At 32.5% G+C, this 22,008-nt stretch overlaps 1 protein-coding gene and 1 long non-coding RNA gene across 2 annotated transcripts; one reads left to right on the forward strand and one right to left on the reverse strand.

The window, feature by feature from the left end:
* Nucleotides 1–2,538: 2,538 nt before the first annotated feature.
* On the reverse strand, nucleotides 2,539–3,049 carry LOC109340574. Its single transcript, XM_019578294.1, has one exon. The coding sequence runs from the start codon at nucleotides 2,888–2,890 to the stop codon at nucleotides 2,642–2,644; it is 249 nt and encodes an 82-aa protein (XP_019433839.1). The 5' UTR covers nucleotides 2,891–3,049; the 3' UTR covers nucleotides 2,539–2,641.
* A 12,841-nt stretch (nucleotides 3,050–15,890) lies between these two features.
* LOC109340573 lies at nucleotides 15,891–21,760 on the forward strand. The gene is made up of 3 exons (XR_002106808.1): nucleotides 15,891–16,051; nucleotides 18,190–18,193; nucleotides 21,745–21,760. It is a non-coding gene; the product is annotated as an uncharacterized LOC109340573 (long non-coding RNA).
* Nucleotides 21,761–22,008: the final 248 nt, after the last annotated feature.

Below are 22,008 nucleotides of genomic sequence, written 5' to 3' on the forward strand. Positions count from 1 at the left end.
TATAAAGTTCTCCAATATTTGATGGTGGTTATTATATAATAATACTATATTTTAAAAAGAAAATCAAGGAATTTAATTAGTTCTAATGGTATGTATAATTTAGTTAAAATGTTTTATAATAAATAGCATTTTTTATAGATTAATACTTAATATTTAAAAGTAGTATGAGGGATCATATTAATTAGGAAATAGAGGTGTATGGATAATATAGTATGATAAAATTATCAAACTAGTTTAATGTTTAATTTTTTAATTGATATAACATGTTTTCATTAGTAAAAATACATATTTTAAGATTTATGACAGTATAGAATGTTCACTACATTAAACAATGACTAGTGATACATATAAGTGACACTTAAAAGGTGCATTAATTTACTTTTGGGAATGCTAAAACTGTTTTGGCTGAACTGGAGTGCACTTTGGTGAGATTTTTTTGAACCTAATGTACAAAACATTATATATGTTATGAACCCGATGTAATGTGAGTTTCCCTGATTTACTACTGTTGCTGCATTCTTCCATGAATCCAAACTTCCATGATACCAGCTTGTTGGTCTATCTGCTTCACTTTTGTGCAACAAGACATGACTTTTCCCTATGTTTATTTCGCCTTTTACAAGACAAAATGTCTCTTCTAATCACATTATGATGGATTAATTTGATAATCTCTAAACTTTTAATTACTTAATAACTTTTCCTTGGGTATATATATATATATATATAGGTAGTAGAGGGAGTCCAATTGTATATTAAAACAGCTAGCATAGCTTTCAGTCACCAACTCCTTTTATTCTATTTTTGTTATAAATAGTATCATCTTATGTGAATTAGTGCATTTTGATTGATAAGAGATAAAAACTGGTGGAGATAAATATAACATGTCATATTTGAAAACAAATATATTTATGTTTTTGTGCTATTATTTATAATTAAGTTTTAATTAAATTTAAGTTTTTCTTTTTTTATCAAAATTTTATTAGTTGTCTTAATATGCGTACGTCTACTAGGAAAGATTCATTCATCAATCATTACCACTGGATTGAACAGAAATTGCATGAGAAAGTAGCCCAATGTAATAAGTCTTACTTTTATAATAGTCCTTCAGATTTAAATTAGGTGGTGATAAATTTAAGTCAAAGCCCAAATTGCCCCTCCATTATTTTTGCTCCAATTTTTAGTCTCTACAAAAAAATAGTGAGTTGCAATAAAGTGAAATGGGCTCATATAGTCAACCATTTAAAAGAGACATGGAATTTCTTAAGTTGGATATGTTTAAAATTTATGGAAAAGACTATTCATATGTGGATTTTGTTAATGTTGCTGTATGTAGGATCACTTTTCAGTGTGTTTTGTTGCTGCCAAATGCTAGTATGAACCAACTTGAGTTTTCTTTTTTATGCATCAATTTAATTTTCAAGGTTAAAATTCCTTATTGCCTCACCTTATTGTCATAAAATATTAGAAATGCTAACAGCATTGTGAACGTCTGATTTTGTTCGGCTAATTTATGTACAAAAAGGAAATAAAAATAATAAATGAGTCAGGATGAGATAGTGATTTTTTAAGTTGATTGATGTTTTGATTTGTCCAAAAATGCATTTAAATTGTGTAGAGAATGCTAATAGTTGGTGCTTTAAGGTTAGATCACTTATTATCAAAAGAATTATTCTCTCATAACAAACAAGAAAATTAATGGCTTATAAAAATATAATCAAATATGGTTTGATTAGTTTTAATTAGGTTGAGATTCTTTCCAATACTAAAAAGTTCAGTACTGGAATGTAAGACCTAGATTGGTTTCAAGATTTATAATTTTTTATTTAAAAATACATTAAAATCTGATATGTTAATTTTTTTAAATTATATGTCACCATCTCCCTTCAGTAATGTTTTTTTTAATGCCGCACAAAGAAAATATTTTGTTGCGAATGAACAAGATATTGAGGAATTGTCCATACGTAAAATCATAATTATTAATACAGGCCTTTTCCACATAAAAAGGGAATCTTTTGTTACAATAGAAGCAGAAGTGATATCGATTATTCAAGAATCGAAGTCGATTTGCTTTATAAAAAGAGGATATCAATGAACTTCTATGAAATGGTTTCACGGGATTCAGCCAATTGGCTTGATCGTGGGCTATTATTGAGAAATAGGAATCCAGATCTATTTATTTAAGACCCTGTAATATTAGAGAGGATCCGATACATGAAAATCAATGCTTGTGTCACTCAATCCATGTTTTTCGTTGGCTTTCACTAAGTGGTTATAGTCCATATCATATACTAGTTTGTGGGAGAGGTCATTTTTCTTCCATTCATTTTATCCTATTTTACTTAAATTACTCCTTTTCAGCTTTTATATTATTTCATTCATTCAATATTAATAATATCCTATGTTATTTCTTTATATTATTAAATAATAATAATAAAACGAACAGTAAAAATAAAATAACATAAAATATTTTTTAATAATGATGAAATATTTAACAATTATAGCTCCCAGAGCCTACAAATTACATGGGCTTCAAAATCACTAAAAAAAGCAAGAATAAAAGGGTAAAATAACTAATCAATATACTAGACATGGTGTATATGATTCTAATTCTTTGTGTGAAAACTTTGAATGCAATAATAGATCAGTGACCAGGTCCTTTAGGACTTGGTCCAGAAGCCAAACGCTGCAACCAAAACGCCATAGTGTTCTTGGTTTCTTCATAGGCTGAGGTATAAGTATTGAGATAATTAGCACGAGCAAAATCCTGTGAACCTGATAAAACCCTACTTGCCTCCACCCCGCATTCACTGTGACTAACCAAAATAGCCACAAAGATAACAAAAACTGTGACAATATTCAAAAGGGTGTATTCCTTTCTGGAATTCATCATTGGAAACTGTTTAATTTAAGCTAGCTATTAAGAAAAGAAGTGAGAGTGAGATATTTCTCTCTTTAGTGCAAGTAATGCTTAATTGTTGTTTGGTGCAAATGTGCAATGCAAGCTCTTTGGAAATTAATGCAGGAAGTGGTGACCATATTTATAGTGTGGTAACTAATAAGGAATGATTAAGCATGTTGGTTTAATTTTTTTTGCACTAAGGGTATCTCTTTACCCAACTAATCCCTTTCGGGTGTGTGTGACTGTCTCTCTCAACAAGTATTACTCCTAGAAATTGAACATTATGGGGACCTAGTGAAACCTTACGCCACTAGACCAATACTTTATTGGTGATGTGTTGGTTTAATTTGTGATAGTGTTTTTAGTCTCATTTTTGGGGACTTTAGTTAGAAGAGATTACGTGTTGACCAAGAATATAGAGAAGCTGCTATGAAAATGAAGCATGATAATGTTGTTAGTTTGGTTTGCTGGGTAGATAGAATACATGGTTTCATCTTTGAATATGTCAATGGATATACTATAGTTTAATATTTGCTATAATGCTATTACGGATGTGTCCTTATTCAACTCATCACGATGTGCCAAATAATCCTAGATGGTAGTAGCTATGATCTATTTGTTGATATTGTAAATGGGGTAATTTGGTAATAAGCTTCACTATGTGTAGCATTAAGTTGTGTTTCAAAGTTGAAATGTTGAATTGACTAAACTACTCTTGTTCTCTAGTATGATATTTTGAATGGACTATGGCAAGCAAAATTGGAAACGCCAATGGGTTACACCTTACTAATTTAATTTTTTCCCTTTTTGGGTAAAATGGAATTTTTCAATTTTAATATTTCTTTTAAAGAATTTGAAAAATAATCATCTTACACCGGAATTTTCTTTTTCAACACTTCATACATACTTAGGTTTCATCTTGGCAGGCTGCATATTAGGTTATTTTTAACACTTTCTTGGTTGAGATTGATTTGTAAAGCAGCATCTGCATAAGCAATTTAAGATAAAGGATTTTGGTGCCTTGGAATATTCGGTAGGGTGGAAGTTGGTAGATCTAATTTGGGAATTACCTTTATGTAAACGAAAATATGCTTTAGATATTCTATTAGACACATAATTCTTTGCCGTTAAACATGTCTCAACTCTTATTGTTAAAACAACTAAATTACATAATGATGTCTCATCGATCTCTTCACTAAAGTTCGTCCCTTTATAAATGATTGGTTGGGAGACTTCTATATTTAACCAACACCAAGCCATGTTAGCTATAATGTCCAACAATTGAGCCATTTTATGGCTCAAACAACCTCTAATCACTATCAAGTCGTGACTTATGTTCAAAGGTATATCAGTGAAATACATGACAAGACATATTCTATTCCTCCACAACCCTCTTCAATTAAAACCTTTAGTGACTAAGATTGGACAACATGCATTGATTCTATAAAAAAATACATCATTGATTGTTGTGTATTCATTGGCAACTCTTTCGTTTCATGAAAATTAAAGAAGTAGAACACAGTGGCACGTTCCTCTTTAGAATCTTAATATCGTGCATGTTTGGCCACAACTTCTTGTGAGACACAGTGACTCACTTATTTGCTTAAGAGATTGGGAGTGTCCTTCATCAAACCAACACTATTCTATTGTGATAGTGACTCAGCTAGACAAATAGCTGTCAACTCCATTTGGTAAGAGAACGATTACAATCTAAGCTCTTTCACATTATAATTATTGGTATGTCTCACCCCGTAGATAAAGAATTAATCTCTTTTAGGTTGTCGATTGCCCCTTTTAATAAATGTCGTGTCAAATAATCGAAATTTTGACTAATAATATAGTGCAATATCTAAAGATTCAATATGATCATACATTACTAAACTAATGTTTCGTTTGTTAAATGAAATAAATGTTTGCCATTATAACTCCACTTATGGTTATAATACATCCAGACATACATTTGTATATTTTGTCTTTGTGCTTAATTAGTCTTTAAACCGTAGATATATAGACTTGTAGCTATGTTTATGAGTTGATTTTTAGAGGGTAAAGGATGAAAGAAGAAAGTTTGAGAATCATGAAATATACTTATAAGATAACTTTCAAGCTTTCTATATTTCTTACTTTGCTCTAAAAATACAGCTCGCAAACAAACCCGGTAACAGACAGATTTCTTATAAAGATTGCTTGTAGGTTTATAAATTTTCTATTACAAGTACACTATGTTGATTAGTAGTTACTAATTCCTGTGAGGCAAAATAATGTTTATGGCTTCATGAAAAGTAGCTCCTCCTAAAGGTTCTGCAGTTGTTCCATATTTTGTACAAACTTGTTGAAGGTTGCTGAAATTAGCCGAGTAATAATAAGTGGTGGAATTTTGCATGCTGAAGATGTTCTTTGACCTAGACCCCCTCCCTTTTGTGTGTTATCAATTTCACTATTTCAGAGCTACTTGATTACCTCTTGAGTCCATAAATAAGATATCTATAACAAACTAAGTTGGTTTAGTTGGTGAGCATTTAGCAGCCGATAAGGATTTTGTTGGTGGATAATATATAAGTATATTTGTAAATGCTAGCTCTAGTGAGTGTGAGACTCAACTTGCCTAAACTTTTGAGTTATAACGAGTAATTAAATGTTGATATGTGAAATCTTTCGATTTGTAAAGGACTCTACAAGACTATAGCTATTTGATCAAGAAGAGATTGAAGACCTTTGCACATCATGGTTCTTACCTATTTACTCATGCAAAATTCATCAGTCTTTTATTATGTTCACTGCCCAAAAACCTTAAAAAGATAAAAGTTTCCTAACATATTATCTTTTGTTTATTATTTTCTAGTACTTGCGTCTCCGGTATTAAAGATGATTCTTACTCGATTATAGTATTTATCTCATATATAAATAACATAGTAAAGATCTAGATCACCATTTTCTATTAACAATTTCAAGAACATTAGAAAATTGTGATGTAATGAAGATGGGTAAAACTTTATGAGTTAATAAACAATATATTATAGACAAAAATCGTTACAAATAATATGATAATAACAACTCAAATAATAATTAAAAGATAAATATGAATTATAAATAAAACAAACCAAATCTTATATAAAATAATTACTTTTTAGGTTGTAAACGGGAAAAAGAAATTTTTTGAGGTTAAACCAAACTTTCATAAAATGTAAGACACATAAATAAAGTTACAGATAAATAAACTTAGAATATTTTTCTTACCTTAAATGTAAATGTTCTAAATTCTTGGCTGGTTTCAATATCACATAAGCTTTTATTCGAATTTTTAGGAATGTTAAATTAAAAATAATACAGTCCCCTACTATCAACAATTCGAGAGTAGATATGGAAAACAGATATGCCCGTAAATGTCCCCAAATATTTAAGCGGATGCGGGCATGACTGCATTGGTTTAACACATAAAATTCAATGCTATGCCCATTTTAAAATGGGCTAACGTGCGGACTGCAGACATTGTTGAATAATTAAAAAAATCATATAATAAATAAAATAAATTAAAGTAGTTGAAGATAAAAAATTAACAAATTTTTTGATATTTTATATGAAGTTTAACAAATCACATTAAATTGCAATTTTTTTAGGGATTTAAAATCACATTACATTATAACTTATTTAAAATTTTCTTATTTTTTCTTAAATTATGTTTATGGGTCACCCGCGAGTTGCCTACATTGCCCAACAGAAATGCCCGTGAGTTTGGACGGCAAAACATGCAAGTGGACAAAATTTGTATGTTTAGTGAAGTTTTTTAACTTCTCTTTTAAAGTTGGGCAAAATACCTTTCTTGATATGATCTACAAAAAAATAACGGTCGTGATTTCAATACACTATTTAGATAAAAAGGTGAGTTCTGTGTTTGACCTTTATTGTAAGACACAATTAATAATTTTCTTTTTATCTAAGCGTGAAAATAGAATTTAAATGGTAAGAACTTGGAGGATCGATAAACAACACAAATCATTTCTTCCTTTCCATTGTGATGGGATTAGCGGTAAATGGTGAATATAGTCCTTCTCCATTTTAAAACTCTTAATTTCTAACAACAAATTCCCTTTTGTAAGTTTCAAAAAATAATTAATTGGTCATTAGTATTATTCTTGTAAATATCAAAAAGTCATTATGATAATTAATAGACATTATATTTATCTAAATCATCAATAAATAAGATTATTTTTTAAGTTATATCAAATGCCTGAATCGAAAGTCATTACTATCACTATTTGTGATAGAAGTCCTTCAATGGTGAATTTTTTCTACTAAAATTAGTTGTATCAATATTTTCAAATTCTAGGGTTATGGAGGCGATGTTAACTCGAGTCATATCTTACAGTCCTTATAGTAGAAAAATGGTGAATGAATGTCGTACAACCTCTTCTTTCTCTATAATATAGATAAGACGATGTAGGCGAAAGCTTTGTTTCCATATCCTATTTGATATTGAACACTTGTTGTATTGCCCTTTTTTCCCCATATGGATATGGGAGTGTAGGGCAAAGTTGTATATTCTTTCTTATATCTTAGCATTTCACAAACACCTTATAAATTTTCAAATCATTTTTTCATAATTAAAATCAACCCAACACATGACATTTTTCTACGCAAGAACTATATAATCTTGATTTTCTTATTACACATAGGGATACGTAGGAGTAGGACAAACTCTTGTTGGACGCAAAAATAAAAAAATATTTATTTTGTTCCAATACATAATTATTGAATTAACAATCATTAGATATACTTTATTTTATGTGATTATTGTGGGTACTACTTGAAAACTGATAGAGAAAGTGTTAATACCTTCCACGATCTATAATCAACTCCCAACATTTTGTTCTTTAAGAAAATTATTGTATTTTTTTTATTTTTTTTATAGAATTCTTATTTTTATTGTATTAGATAGATATGAAATATTATATGTATATATATACTTTTATTTTTATTATAATTTTTAGATATTAATTAATAATAATAAATTGGGAATACTAAAAAAAGTTAAATAAAGTGAGACCCCCAAAAAAAGACTTCTCCAAAAATCTAGTTCAAATTCTGGTCTTTCTAATATTGCATTACAAAAGCTAAAAAATATATTAAAATAAAGTACAATATAAAAATCAATATCAATATTAAAAAATAACATAATACACAAATAAACAGAAGTTTCTAAACTTAAATTACATAATTCTCAAATAAATAATATAAAAAATGTCAAGTTTTATACAAAAGTTTTAATAATTTCATCCCTAAGTGAATCTCAAGCATGTGTTCATAAGATATATTATTCACATGTTCAACAAGATCATCATCATCATTAGTAGCATCATCATCAACATTTAGTATATCACCATCATGATCATCAACAATCTTAAACTCAAGATCTAAGATATGAATTTGTTTAATAAAATTATGTAATGCCATTGTAGCAATAACTAGTTGGACATGAGTATAATATTTAAATTTGGGCATGCGATGCAAAATTGCAAATCTATTCTTCCAAACACAAAATGTTCTTTCTATGGTGTTCCTTAAGCTAGAGTGACAATAGTTTAAGACTTCATTCTAGCTAGTAAATTCAGTAGGTCGCTTGAATTCAGGAAGATGATATCGCTTACATTTATATGGCCTTAAGTATCCAAGGGTGTTGGATAACCATCATCTACCAAATAATATTTATCTCACAAATAATTAAAAATGTGAAGAGAAATTAGAACTCAACAACATTAGTAGGATTACAAATAGTATTAATTAAAAAATGAGGAGAGAGATAAAGTTATGGAGTTTGGTGATTATGATTTGAAGAGTTATGGTATTTGGTAGTAATGATATGAAGAGTTATGGTGTTTGGTGGAAGAGCATAAATGAGGAGACATATAAAGTTATGATGAGGTAAAATGGATAGTGAAAAAATTGAAAAAAATAAGCTAACAAAAAATAAATCAATCCATGATTTTAAAGCTTCTAATTTTGGTTTATTTATTCAGAAAAACCGAGTTTATAATTTGATTTGGTTGTTAAACATAAATAATTTATATTTTTAGCTTATTTTTCTAAAAAGTAAGTAAAATCTTAAAAAATAAATAAGCCATACCGAACATACACTAAGATGGTGGTTCATTAAGCTGGCCCTTCCACAACTTCTAACCCTTAAATTTCTGTGTCCTTCCGTTTCATTCACATTGTTAACATGAAATTTTTAATATGGGTTAACATCATATTTGAGATGGTTAATCAAGACTAAAAAGAAGAAAATAACAAAACCAATAAAATATGAGCATGACCTCTCCTGGAGAGGAAAGTGCTCAAAATTAAAGGTACAGTGCTTTGCTTATATGGAAAATCAGCCCGCAATTACTCCTAAGAGTAATCTAGAAACTAAAATAGTATTCTCTCATGTTCATATTTTGACATCTAAGGTTAAGTTTGAGAATTATTAAATGATGTAAAATTTTCGTGCAACTTAACTAAAATAATATCATTTAATCTGCATTGGAAAATAAATTGAAAGATAAAATGAAGACATATGAGATGAAAAAGAAGAATAATAAATAAGAGTATACTTATAAAATAAAGTACAAATGTATATTACATTTTTCAAACATTAAATTATTTTGAATAACATGAAAACAAGTTAAATCATCCAAAAAATGGAATGAAGAAGAACTATAGTTTTCTCTTTATTGAACGTGCATTGAGAATTTGGGGTATCACTTATACGACTATTGTTAAGTGGCAAATTGATTTATAATTAATATTTAATTTAATGACACTTTATAATTTAATCAACTAAAATTATTGGAAAAGTGCCAATACATGATTAAGTACTCATTTTATTGACAAAGTATTACCTCAACTTAGTTTTGTAGGCTTAAACTAGACAAAATATCATAAAATTTTAAGTTTATGGGAAAAAACTCAGTCACACTCAACGCACAAATCACGCTCAACGCACAAATCAAGGTCAACGAATTGAAGGCGCCTAATAGTTGCGCTCAATGCTAGTTTCACGCTTAGCGGAAGAAAAATCACGCTCAACATTGCTTTTGTGATGAGCATCTAAATTCAAATAATTGGAAGTTTAGCTTTTATCCGAAATACACTTAACGCAACAGGAGTCACGCCTAACGCTGAAAGCCATGTCTAGTGTAGCCTGGGGCATCCAAGAGTCACGCTCAACACCTCACATAAGTCAAGTTCAGAATACTATTTAAAGGCTTCTGCATACTTCATTAAAAACACTTAGTTATTGCTTCAAATTGTACTTTTTTATTTAGAGAGTTTAGTTCACTTAGTTCAATGAAACTAAGTGTAAGCATCATAAGTGATAATCTTTACTCAATTGTATGTAGTTCTATCGCCTCATGAGCATATTATTTGTATCATACTTTCTCTTCTTCTCTTACTGTTCATGTTGTTGAAGTTGTGTCAATTCCAACTCATGCTCTTGCAACTTTCCAAATAGTGTAGCCAATGACATTTTATATAAGCTTTTCTTTTCTGAAATGGTTGTCACTTTGAGTTGCCATTGTCTTGAGAGTGATGTTAGAACTTTCAAGTTCATGTCACTGTTTGATAATACTTTTCCAAGTGCAATCAAATGGTTTGTAAGGTGAGTACGTCTCTTTTGAAGATCAAATTTCTTCTATCTAGGCTTCATAAGAAACATTTCGTATTCCTGGGAGAGAGTATTGAGTCTCAACCTTTTAACTTCCTCTGTTCTTTCGTGTGTAGTCTCTAGAGTGTCCCACATTTCTTTGGAAGATTTCCAGTTTTACACTTTGAAGAATTCGTCAATTCCAAGAGGTGAAGTAAGGATGTTATTTTCTTTGAGATTATATTGTACTTTCTTTTTATCTTCATCATTCCATGAAGAATTTGGCTTTACTTCCCTTTCACCATTAACAACGGTGAAGGGTTCATAAGGTCTGTTTTCAATCGCATTCCAAATATCCAAGTCTTGAGATTCTATAAAGATTCTCAACCTGATTTTCCAAAAGTCATAGCATTCTCCAACAAAGCTTGTAGGGCGATTGATGTTGGAACCTTCTCTCATAAATGATCTTGAGGCCATCTTAAATACAAGATCAGCTTTAAGAATAGATTACTCAAAATAAGCTCTAGTGCCAATTGTAAGTTCAAGATGTCAGTTAAGAGGGGCATGATGAATTAGTTGTTGGGAGAATGTGGCTGATTTTTCTGCTATGATGTCAAAGTGTAAGTGCATCAGATTGTTTTTGTAGAATTCAACCAAGTAAAGCAAAAAGTAAATGACAAGAATGTGAAGAAGAAGAGTACACATAGAATTTTTATATTGGTTCACCTTCTTGTCCACCGAAGGTTACATCCAGTACTCTTACCACACAAGAGATTTTTCCACTAGATAATTTGAGTTGCAATTATAATTTCTCTCCTCGATACTATTATACCTTACACACTCACAACTTATCTACCCTTGAAAATTCCCTTTTCAAGTGAACACTTTACCCCTTCTTAACACACTCTTGTGTCAAAAAGTTTACAACAAGATGAAGAATTTCAACACTGGCTTTGGATTGCCTTTATAAGGTTTGAACAAATCTATAACTTACAATTCTTGATCTCATAATATAAATACTTACTAAATAATGATCTTAATTTTTTGAAAGTTTAGAACACTTTTCACTTTATCAAGAAACTTCAGAAAATATAGAAGTTTAGAGACAAAGTTGCTTAAGAAAAATGTGCAGAAAATTTGTTCACTAAGTGTTTGAAAGTTTTTGTGTGATTGTGATTTTCATGTGTTATGATGTGTGTTGTGTGTTGAATTTGGATGTCTCAATGCCTTTAAATAGACTTCCATTCAGCCATGATAACCTTCCATGAAGAGAAGACACGATTGAAATTAAACCTATTCATTTTGGATAAAAGTTGTTCATTTGAATTTGAAAATCTGGTTTTAAAAGCTCTGTATATTCGATTGTCACAAAGTGGTAATCAGTTACCCAAACATTCTTTCCAAGGTGGTAATCAATTAATACTTTGAATTAATCGGTTACATCAGTCAATTTTGCTTTGTAATTTTTTCCTCATTCATGTAATTTGTTACGTAGTTCTAGTAACATGTTATCAACTGCCTCACAGTTCAGGTAACGTGTTACCTAGTTCTGGTAACATGTTAACCAGGTCAAGTAACTCATTACTTAGAAATTTGACTTTGCATTTTAGACATAACCAATTCTTCAAAAATGATTTTCATTCTTTGAGTAGTTGAGCATTGCTACTAAATATTTAAAGTGAGTGTAAGGATAGAAGTACCTATATGAAGAGACTTAATCTATAATTATCTTGAAGCTTGAGTCTTCTATGTCTTCATGGTCTTCTTCCTTTTTTTCTTTTTGTAATCTTGGTGTCTTCATCAAAATCGTGTCAAGGTCAGGAGCAAGATCTTCTTCATAGTATAAGCTCAATGTGAACACATATGATTCAATATTAATCCACAAGTTCAATTCTATTTGAGTATTGTTTTACTTACTGCTTGCATTTAGTTTGATCAATATTTTGCATGAATTCATAATATTTGTTTAAGTATTTTTGTATTGTCTTGAACTTACTTTACTCAACAAATAATGCATTTGCTAGACATAGACTTGTAATATTTGTCATCGCATGCATGTCACGTTTTTTGTATCTTGACATAGAACTAATATTGTGATTTTATAACTCTCAAATTGAATATCATATGTTCCTAAACATAGAGATGTGCTTGAAAGTTCATATAACTGAATTTTGTCTTTGTATTTACTAGATATAGATCTACTTCTGATAAAGTGCTAGTATAAACCTTACATTTGCGGCTAGTACGATTGAAATGTTGCATATTTTACTCAACTTAGATGCATGAATCACTAGACATAAGAGCATGATGTTGTAAGTCATATTTCTTATTCTTATGTATCAAAGTTGTTAGACATACGCCTTTCTTACATAAATGACTAGCTGACTAACACATTAGCAGTTAGTCATATTTAGGTGATTACATGGATTGATTGTTCTAAGTGGTATGAAACAAAGAATCAGATTGTGCACAAAGAGTGAGTTTGAACTTCAAATCCAACTACATTTATCATTATAAAAGTATATTCGAAGTGTTTGTGTCACATTACAAACAACCCAAATTATTGAGTTGGGAATAGTAATAGTTGAAAGACTATAATTTAAGCATTTCCTTGTGGAGACGATGAAAATATTTTCTATACTTATTTGCAATACAAAGATAGTAATATTACACCTATTTGTCGGTTAGCGGCTATAAAATCCACTTTTTTCCATTTTAAATAATCAAATTCCACTAAAAAGAACAGGAAATTATTGCATGTGTATAATATTCTTACATTGTGAGTGCAAATTTTTATATATTGTCACTGCCTTATCCATAATTTATTTGTATTATTACTTTTTTTTGAAGAATTAGTAATGATTCAGTATAAATAGTATATAATATAATGATGGTCTATAAAACTCTTCCATTATGCACACATTATTTTCTCCTATTTCATAACTATTTGTTTTATTTTGGAGGGGTACCCAATTTATCATGTACATTATTTGATGATTAATAATTTTATTTTACGAACTTTAAACTTGTTGTTTTTTATGACAAATAAACGACAAAACTTCAAACATTTCATTATTGGTACCTTAAAAGAGCTTGATACCATAAGAATCCTATAATTGGCATTATTGTAATGTAGCATCACACTATCACTAAAACATTAATATCCAACGATAATGCTTTAACATTGTGGTTAATATATTTGTATATATTTTTTTCCATTCGGGCTCTAAAATACACATCATGATTGGATATAGGTAATAACTATCAACCAATGATCGGGCAAAATAAGCATGACCTACGCCAGCCCTATGAGCCAACTCTCCATTTGTTTTTTCAGCAAAGAGCAATCGGACCAGTGAAAGTCACATATTTTACTAATATACACGGGCTTCTTAGAGGATATCCTGTTTAAGCAGTAGCCAAGGCGCTAAGACCCGTTGTTGACAAATCAGGTCTCCTCAAAAGCCCAATATAACGCATTTGGAGGACACGTCGGTAAAAGGAGCCAAACCTTCATAATAAGACCCGTAAAGGTCTCGTTTTTTACAATAAACATGGGCTTTTGAGAGGATTCTTTAATTAACCAAAACCTACAACAGAATCCTTAATTTCTACCACTAAAAAATGGAGAGATTTTCCATTCCCAATGGCATAAGAAGGATGCAAGCTTGGACAAGATCTTCTTTGTCCGAACTTGGACAGGAGATGCAGCACGCTTAGCGTCGGAAAGATCCCTCTACATGGGTGTGCTATAAAAATACGAGAAGAACATAACTAAACGAATCAATTCCTTTGATCGGTTGTTTCGAGCTTCCAGTTATTCTGGATTGCTAACTTGGTTCGATGACGCTGACAAAGGGAACCAGCGGAAAGGCTCTCAAAGGCAGGCGCGTAACATAGACAAACTCATAGGATAAGGCTGTGCGTGTGAATCCCAACTATTCTGCTCCTTTTAATTCATTATATAAATATAAATGGCTACTCGACCTATTTGGAAAGAGCTACTCTAAAGCCTATTCTATTGGTAACTTTTCAGTCGAAAGGCTTTCAGTTTCAGAGATAACTTTTCTCAGGCCAAGACCGTAGGAATAAAAAAAACCACTTCTCATTCAGGAGCGGGAAAGGAAAGATGAATTAAGCGGTCATCGAGATCTTTACAGAAAATAAAAGCATTGCAGTAAATTCAAAGTCATGACCAACAAAAAGGGGATTGACAGAGAAGTACAGCTTAGCGATCAGGATCAAGTTAAAGTAAGGAATCCTAGACATCCCTCAGGCTCATTTAAATAAATTATGGGAGTAGTAAGATTTTAGAGTATGACATTCTCGATGAAAGCAAGGAGTTGACCCAGGAGGCAAAGAGGGAATTTTATAATTCTCTAATCCGGTACAAAGGAGAAGGAAGAGGTGGATTCTTTGGCGAAGATAAAGGCTTTTCCTGATCAGATCTTTCCCGGTATTCATAGATTGGAATCGGTTATGAACTCATAAATAATTTAAGCAAAAGAAGAGGTTAGGATTAACTAGCGCAGGAGAGAGAGTTTTTCATTGGCTAAGAAGCTCTTTTCGGCAACAAAATCGTACTCCTATTCATATTCTTTCTCGCTGCTTTTTAGCGTAGTAAAGTACCCAAAGGAATAGCCCGTCGACCTTCTTCTCCTACTTGTCTTAAGCGTTGGTTCTATTCACGATGGTTCAGGTTCGAGCAGCTAAACTAATGGAGGAAGGTTTGGAGGGAAAGATAATAATAGATCGACTTAGAGCGGTAAGCTTATTCTCTGGTTTCAATATCAAGAGTGTTACACAAATAAGGGATATACACTAGGGTAAGAGACCGACTAAACGGATTGGAATGCAGCTCAGTCAAGAGATTCAGGTTAGGCGGAAATGGCATATATAGGGCATGACGCAGAGGATGTTCCGGTATTGTCAAAATAAGATAGGAACGAGGTGGCATTGGAGTGAAAGAAAGCATTGGAGTAAGTTAGTTACAATTGACATTGAAGAAGAACTTGAAGACTAGGCGCCAAAGACAGGGGCTCTTTCTGTAGTAGTGGACTAATTTTGATATTCCTAAAGTAGTAAGCGAAAGAAGAGGTTAGAACCAGCTCCACTGGCTAAAGGGACATGGACTCTTCAGAAGGCTCAGGTTTAATAACAGAATCTGAATCAGTAGCTTTAGGTATAGGGATTCCGGTTCTAACTAAACAATAAGGTAATGGGGTAGAAGAACTTCCGGAAGCGGTAACACGTTTGAACCTACTTCTTTTTTTTTACGATCGATTTCTCTTTATTTCCTTTTTGGCTAGTCTACCTACTTGCCCGACTCACCGGTACTATTGGAGCCTTCCTGACTGCAGTAGTTGTAGTAGTTGCAGTAGGAATAGTCGCCAAATACACTGAATTAGTCTGAGTGCTATAGTAGGATTCCCTTCGTCACCTTCCCTTTGCGCCTTCACTGCTGACAGCAAGCATTCCTGGGGCAAGTAATCTGTCAAAGAATAGACAAGAGAAGTTGCATCCTCTTGGTGGAAGGTGCAAATTCCATAAATTATCAGCTGTGGGAATAACCTCAGTCTTTTTTAAGTTTAAGAAGAATGGGTTCTTTAAGAAGAGGTTGTGCTAGAATCAGCAGCTATAGAATCTGCCTTACCTTCTTGACTGGTGTTACCGGTATGGGAGTACGAGTAGTTGGTGGTGAAGGCAATGAACATTGTCGTGGAGGCTATTACTTTACTTCACCCGGTGCTAGTTCTTTTTGGTAAATGCGTAGACCCCAAATATCCTTTAAGGTGGTGAAATAGAAGCTCTTTAAATAGCTTTTGGCTTACGTAAGATCTACCTCTTCTATAACAACTATTCTTTGAAAGAGCTTTCGCACTTCAAATCAGATAGCGAAAGTCAAAGCTAATTCCTCTTCAAATATACTACCGCTACCTTAATCCTATCAAATATTTATATATATCCTTTGAATTACTCATATATCTCCTATGTATTAATTTTATTTCACACCGAAAACTATTCTAGGAGAAGTTCGAATCTGTTTGGTTCGGATATTGATCGGTCTTGGTTTTACATGATTTACGCGTTACTGGTTCCCAGAAGAGTTAATATCTCGATTAGCTAAACCCTTTCTTACCCTGTCTTTGGACTCGTATTTTGTTTGTACACAATCAACGGAGGCCTCCCCGACATATGTTGCAACGTCTTCAATAGCATGTTCTTACTTCGTCTTTCCCTTAATAAGTCATCAAATTTGGTGCTTTTTGATCCCCAGTTGCTATGGGGAACAAAGGAATAAATACAATCGATTCCTCTATTTAAGTGGTTCTCGCTTCTCCTTTTTCCTGTTCCTAACTCTTCCACGGGTAGTTCCCAATGTTTGGTACTTTCTATACTTTGTGGGTTCAACATCAACAAATTCGCTCATGATCAAGTTACAACCTAAGATCTATGACCATATTATGCTAACTATTCGTATTTCGTTCATTCCATCGGTATGTTCTCAGGTACCTGTCATTTTTATCTGTTTGCCAGAACCAAAGGGTCTTTCTGTGGAAACTTTCACGAACAATCGTCGTTTTTTGATGGTTTTTCCGCTTCTCACCGCTGCTCTTTCCACACCTCCGGATATCTGGTGCCAAATCGTCGCCCCTTTCCTTATTTCTTCGATAATAGAGTTGACTATCTTTGTGGCATCGATTGCACAAGTTCGTGAAGAGGCTAGACGAGTGGAATGAGGGAAAACGACTGGATTGACAAAAAATAAGAGTAGCCCCCTAAAACCTGGCAAAGTAACTATCAATGAATTCCCGAGCAATTATCAACCAACATATGCGATTCATTCCCGTATTATAACACAAAGAAGACTTATAAATAAAGCAGTTAGGAAGTCCTAGACTTGAAGCCAGACTGCTTTATTATTCTATTGAGTTGTCTACCCTCTGGTCATTCGCTGCCTTAAGCCCTACATTTTCTTCACTAGCCGTTATTGGGACTTAGTTAAGAGTTAGCGTAGAAAGGCTTTGAAAGCAAGTCAAGCATTCCAATCCCAGCGGATTAATCAATAGCAGTAGAGTCGTAAACAAGAACAACAGAGTTTACAGCTGAACAAGTAACTTCCTTAGAACGTGAACAAAACAATAAGTTAGGTCGTTTGATTAGAAAATTCCTACTCTTTGTTTAGGAGAGTTATTGAACAATATAAATGAAGGCGAAGAAGAATCATTGAACTAATGGACTTACCGCTCATACAACTCCCAACCAACAAGCAATTAGCCTTCTTTTCCAAGGAATTAAAATGTGGATGACTGGACATCAGCAATAACAGGAGCCGAGCTTTCACAAAAACATAAAAACCTACCATATCATTTAAGGGGTACTAAAATCAACGTGTCAATCATCCCTACCCCGGATCTTTGGACTTAATGTTAGATTCTTTTCTTGGCCCGGGTTAAATATATGTCTTCAGTCGTATTTAACTTCTTGTTGCTGCTTGGGCACTTGGTTGAACCGGTACCTCAACAACACTTGTCTTTGCCTCTCTCTGAGCAAGGTATGTAGGGTGCACTATACCTTATTTGATTTTATGATTCTCTCTAGACTTGCTTCCTCCTTGGATCATTGAGTCCTTAAGTAAGGAAGTCAATAGTAGTCCCTGTATGAGGCTCGTACTGCGGATCAAGCAAAGAATAAGGGCGCGTGTTAGCACTCCTGCAAGAAAACGACCTTACTTAAGAAGCGCACCTTTCTTAGTTTAGTAAGGTTGCTTCTTTCCACTCATTGAAGATTCTATCTACAAAAGAAGGTCAACGGGGGATACTCAAGTTGCTCTCCTTTGGATAGACAATGAAGGCACCAACTACGAGAAGGTGAGGTCATCTTTTCGTTCGCCATACGATTCGCCTGAAAGCCTTAATTAAAGACGGAGAAAGGGAGGAACTAATATCTATGTAATTACGGTCTTTGTTGGCCGTTGTTCCGGTCGAGCACTCTATTTTACTCAAGGCCCCAATCGAGTAACTGGGCAGCCCAAGCGAATGGATTGTTGATAAGCCGAAACAACAAGATAGTACAAAAATTATCTCTCACATCTCACTGTCATTATGCCTAAACGACACAAACTTCTGCCATCTGCCGAATGCTACCTACACATTATTGTACCTTTAAACAACAGATAGAATGGACCTATGGCACGATGGCATGAACCAATCAAAGTCGTTTGACATGAGGAAAGTAACTTTTGTCTGTCTAGAACAGATCTGACAAGCCATTTGGTCAGCCAGACTAACAAAATCTACAAAGGAATATTCTCCTCACCTCTCCACTATAAATAGAGGATCTCCTCTTAAGGAAAATTACTTAGACCTACTTATTCTTACTTACTTACACAATCATGCATTCTACATACTCTACTATATCTTGTTTATATCTCCTAATATTATTCCTCATACTCTATATATCTCTCATATAGTGATTTAATTGTGAGAGAATTTTTTCACGTACCTCCCCACACATTCAAGTGATTCCAAAAGATTCATTGTCAGATTCCATCTAGACCCCACCTTCTCCATACTAAATAACATATACTATTTTATTTTATTTTGGGTCAAATAGTATCATTATATAGCTATTGTTGTACCATGTATCAATGTGAATTTTTTGTAGTACAAAGAGTATTCTCTCACCTTATGAGTAAGAAACTAATTTTTTTAGTTTATGTGACTGCACCTCCTAAAAATGTCATTCTCAAGAATCGAACCCTTAACATTTTGATCTTTCTGGAAATCTAACAAAACTTTACACCACTTAACGAACGTCATTGTAGAAGAGAATGAAACTTTACATTGAAGATTTTAAAGACCTTGTTTCGTCACTATCATAATCACCCATTACAAAAGTGTCATGTTCTCAACATTCTTCTCCAGGAAACATGACTAATTAACTGAATTGAATTATTTCCCACTATCTCAACTTGATAACATAATCGTATTCTGATCCAAATCCAATGCACTTAAATTTGATGCTTATTTCCCTCTAACTAAATTAATGATCATATATTGCCTTTCCTTTTATAATAATGATTTTGAATGTAAAAGCAAAAAGAGTACTCAAGCTTATATTACAATTTGTAAGCATAGATACCCATTAATTAAGACAGATGCATGGTGGTTATTATAGACAAAAGGCATCATCATCGACCTTCAACTAAAATGTGCCCTTACCACACCATGCTTTAAAAATAAAATAATTTAATATTTATGCACTAACATTGTACTTTTTTTATACAATCTCATTCATCATTTATGTGTATTACTTTTATAAAAAAATCAATAATAAATGACACATGAATAGTGAACACTATCAATATAAACTAATAAAATATTAAAAGCCTTGCAACGTTCATCAATAGAGATATTATACACGTAAGTTGAAAGACTTGAAACATGTCACGGTTCTTTTGAGGGGAAGCTCAAGATGTAAGATTTAATTGCTGGTTAACTTTTTTTTATACGAACTATTTTATGGCAAATTATGTTTTGATGATTAATTTTATTTACTTTCCTAGTAATTTCAAGCCCCAATTGACTTATACCTGTATCACTTCAAATATTTTGCTCTATATGTTTATATAGTGTGTTTGGTAAGAACATCTAACTAATAATAGTTTATTTTTTGGGTACATTAATAATTGTTTATTTGAATATATATATATATATATATTTTATTGAGATCATAATCCTCATCATTCACTTCATTCATAAGCTTTAATTTTGGAGCTTGAAAGATTTATTCATCTTATTCTTTGTTTATTTGAGTTAGTTGATAATTTCCTAAAATAACTTTAGATTAGTTTATGTTAAGTTAGTTATTCCCAAAACTTTCCCCTTTTAGCTTTCTTTCTGTTTTAGCTGTTGGTTTGTTTTCACCAAGCTGGTTTTCTTCTTTGTATCAATTGGGCTTCTGTTAAGCCATAATCAATAAGAAATATATGATGTATACCTCCTCTACACTTTCCAAAATTCAATTTTGCCATTCTCCTCATTTTGATTCACTTGTTCCAGATCTAGTGCAATACCATAACCATTGATTGTTCTGATCAAATCACCATAGTAAAGCAAGTATCAAGGTTTGATATTCTTCATATTTCTTTTAAAAGGTTTCTTGTTCTAATTGGGTATCTTCTTATATTTTCTTCTAGAACTCCATGGCAAATTTTGGAATCGATGAATCAGAAGGGAATTCTTCCATTCCTTTCCTCAATGGTGATCCACAAAACCCAATTAATGCATATTACCTAATCCAGGGGAGAACCTGGGGCTATTCTTGTATCACTGCCATTGGAAGGTGGAAATTACCACTCATGGAGTAGAGCCATCAAGAGAGCTTTATCATCTAACAACAAGCTCAAATTTGTTGATGGTTCCATAAGAGTGTATACCTTCACTGACCCTCACTATGACACTTGGGAAAGATGCAACAATATGGTTGTGTCATGGATCACCAGATCCATTTCCCTCAGAATGCTGAAAGTAGTATCGATATTGACAGTGCATAAGATCTATGGAAAGACCTAAGATAAAGATTTTCAAAAGGAAACTACTTTAAAATGTCAAACCTCCTTCAAGAGATCCACTCCATCAGACAGGGTGAAAGAGATGTCTCGGGATATTTTACCATTCTGAAAACCATTTGGGAAGAATTGGAATCCTTGAGACCTAGACCTTCTTGTATTTGTGAGATACAATGCAGATGCAACCTTGTTAAAAGCATCAAGGACCACCGAGAATCAGAATATGTGATATGTTTTCTAAAAGGCTTGAATGACCAGTTTCAAACCACCAAATCTCAAATCTTGTTGATGGAACCTTTACCTTCCATCAACAAGGTATTTCTTTGGTTATTCAGGCTGAAGCACAATTAGGCACTATGCAGAATAATGAAACAAAGATCTTATCCAACAAAAGGGACAATGAGAGTTGGAGGTCTGCCATTGGAAAAGACAATGCAATGGTTCAAAGGAATCAAGATGATTCTTGGAGAACTACAAGTGGCAGAAATAATACTTCATCCCAAAGAGGCAGAGGAAGATTGGGAGGAAGAGGATACAATCAAAGATTTACATCCACCAAAATTTGCACCTATTGTAATAAAGGAGGTCACACAATATACACATGTTATCACAGGCATGGATTTCCTCCCAATTATACCAAGATTAAAGAGAATGAAGGTGCAGTGAACAATCTGGTTGAAACCAAACAGTTGGAGAAGGCCAAATAGCAACCTATGCTACAATTCAATCAAGAGCAATATGCTCAATTCACCAATCTTCTACAACAAGCAGAGGTTAATTCAACAAGTAGGAGTCAACATAATGTCAACCAGTTCAGCTACAAAATTATAGAAGGATGCACTACACAAAATGATGATTCTAATCATATATCCGGTAACATCTCCTCTTGGATTTTAGATAGTGGAGCCACTG

This window comes from Lupinus angustifolius, unplaced genomic scaffold (genome assembly GCF_001865875.1).
Source record: "Lupinus angustifolius cultivar Tanjil unplaced genomic scaffold, LupAngTanjil_v1.0 Scaffold_203_3, whole genome shotgun sequence".
NCBI lineage: Eukaryota > Viridiplantae > Streptophyta > Magnoliopsida > Fabales > Fabaceae > Lupinus > Lupinus angustifolius.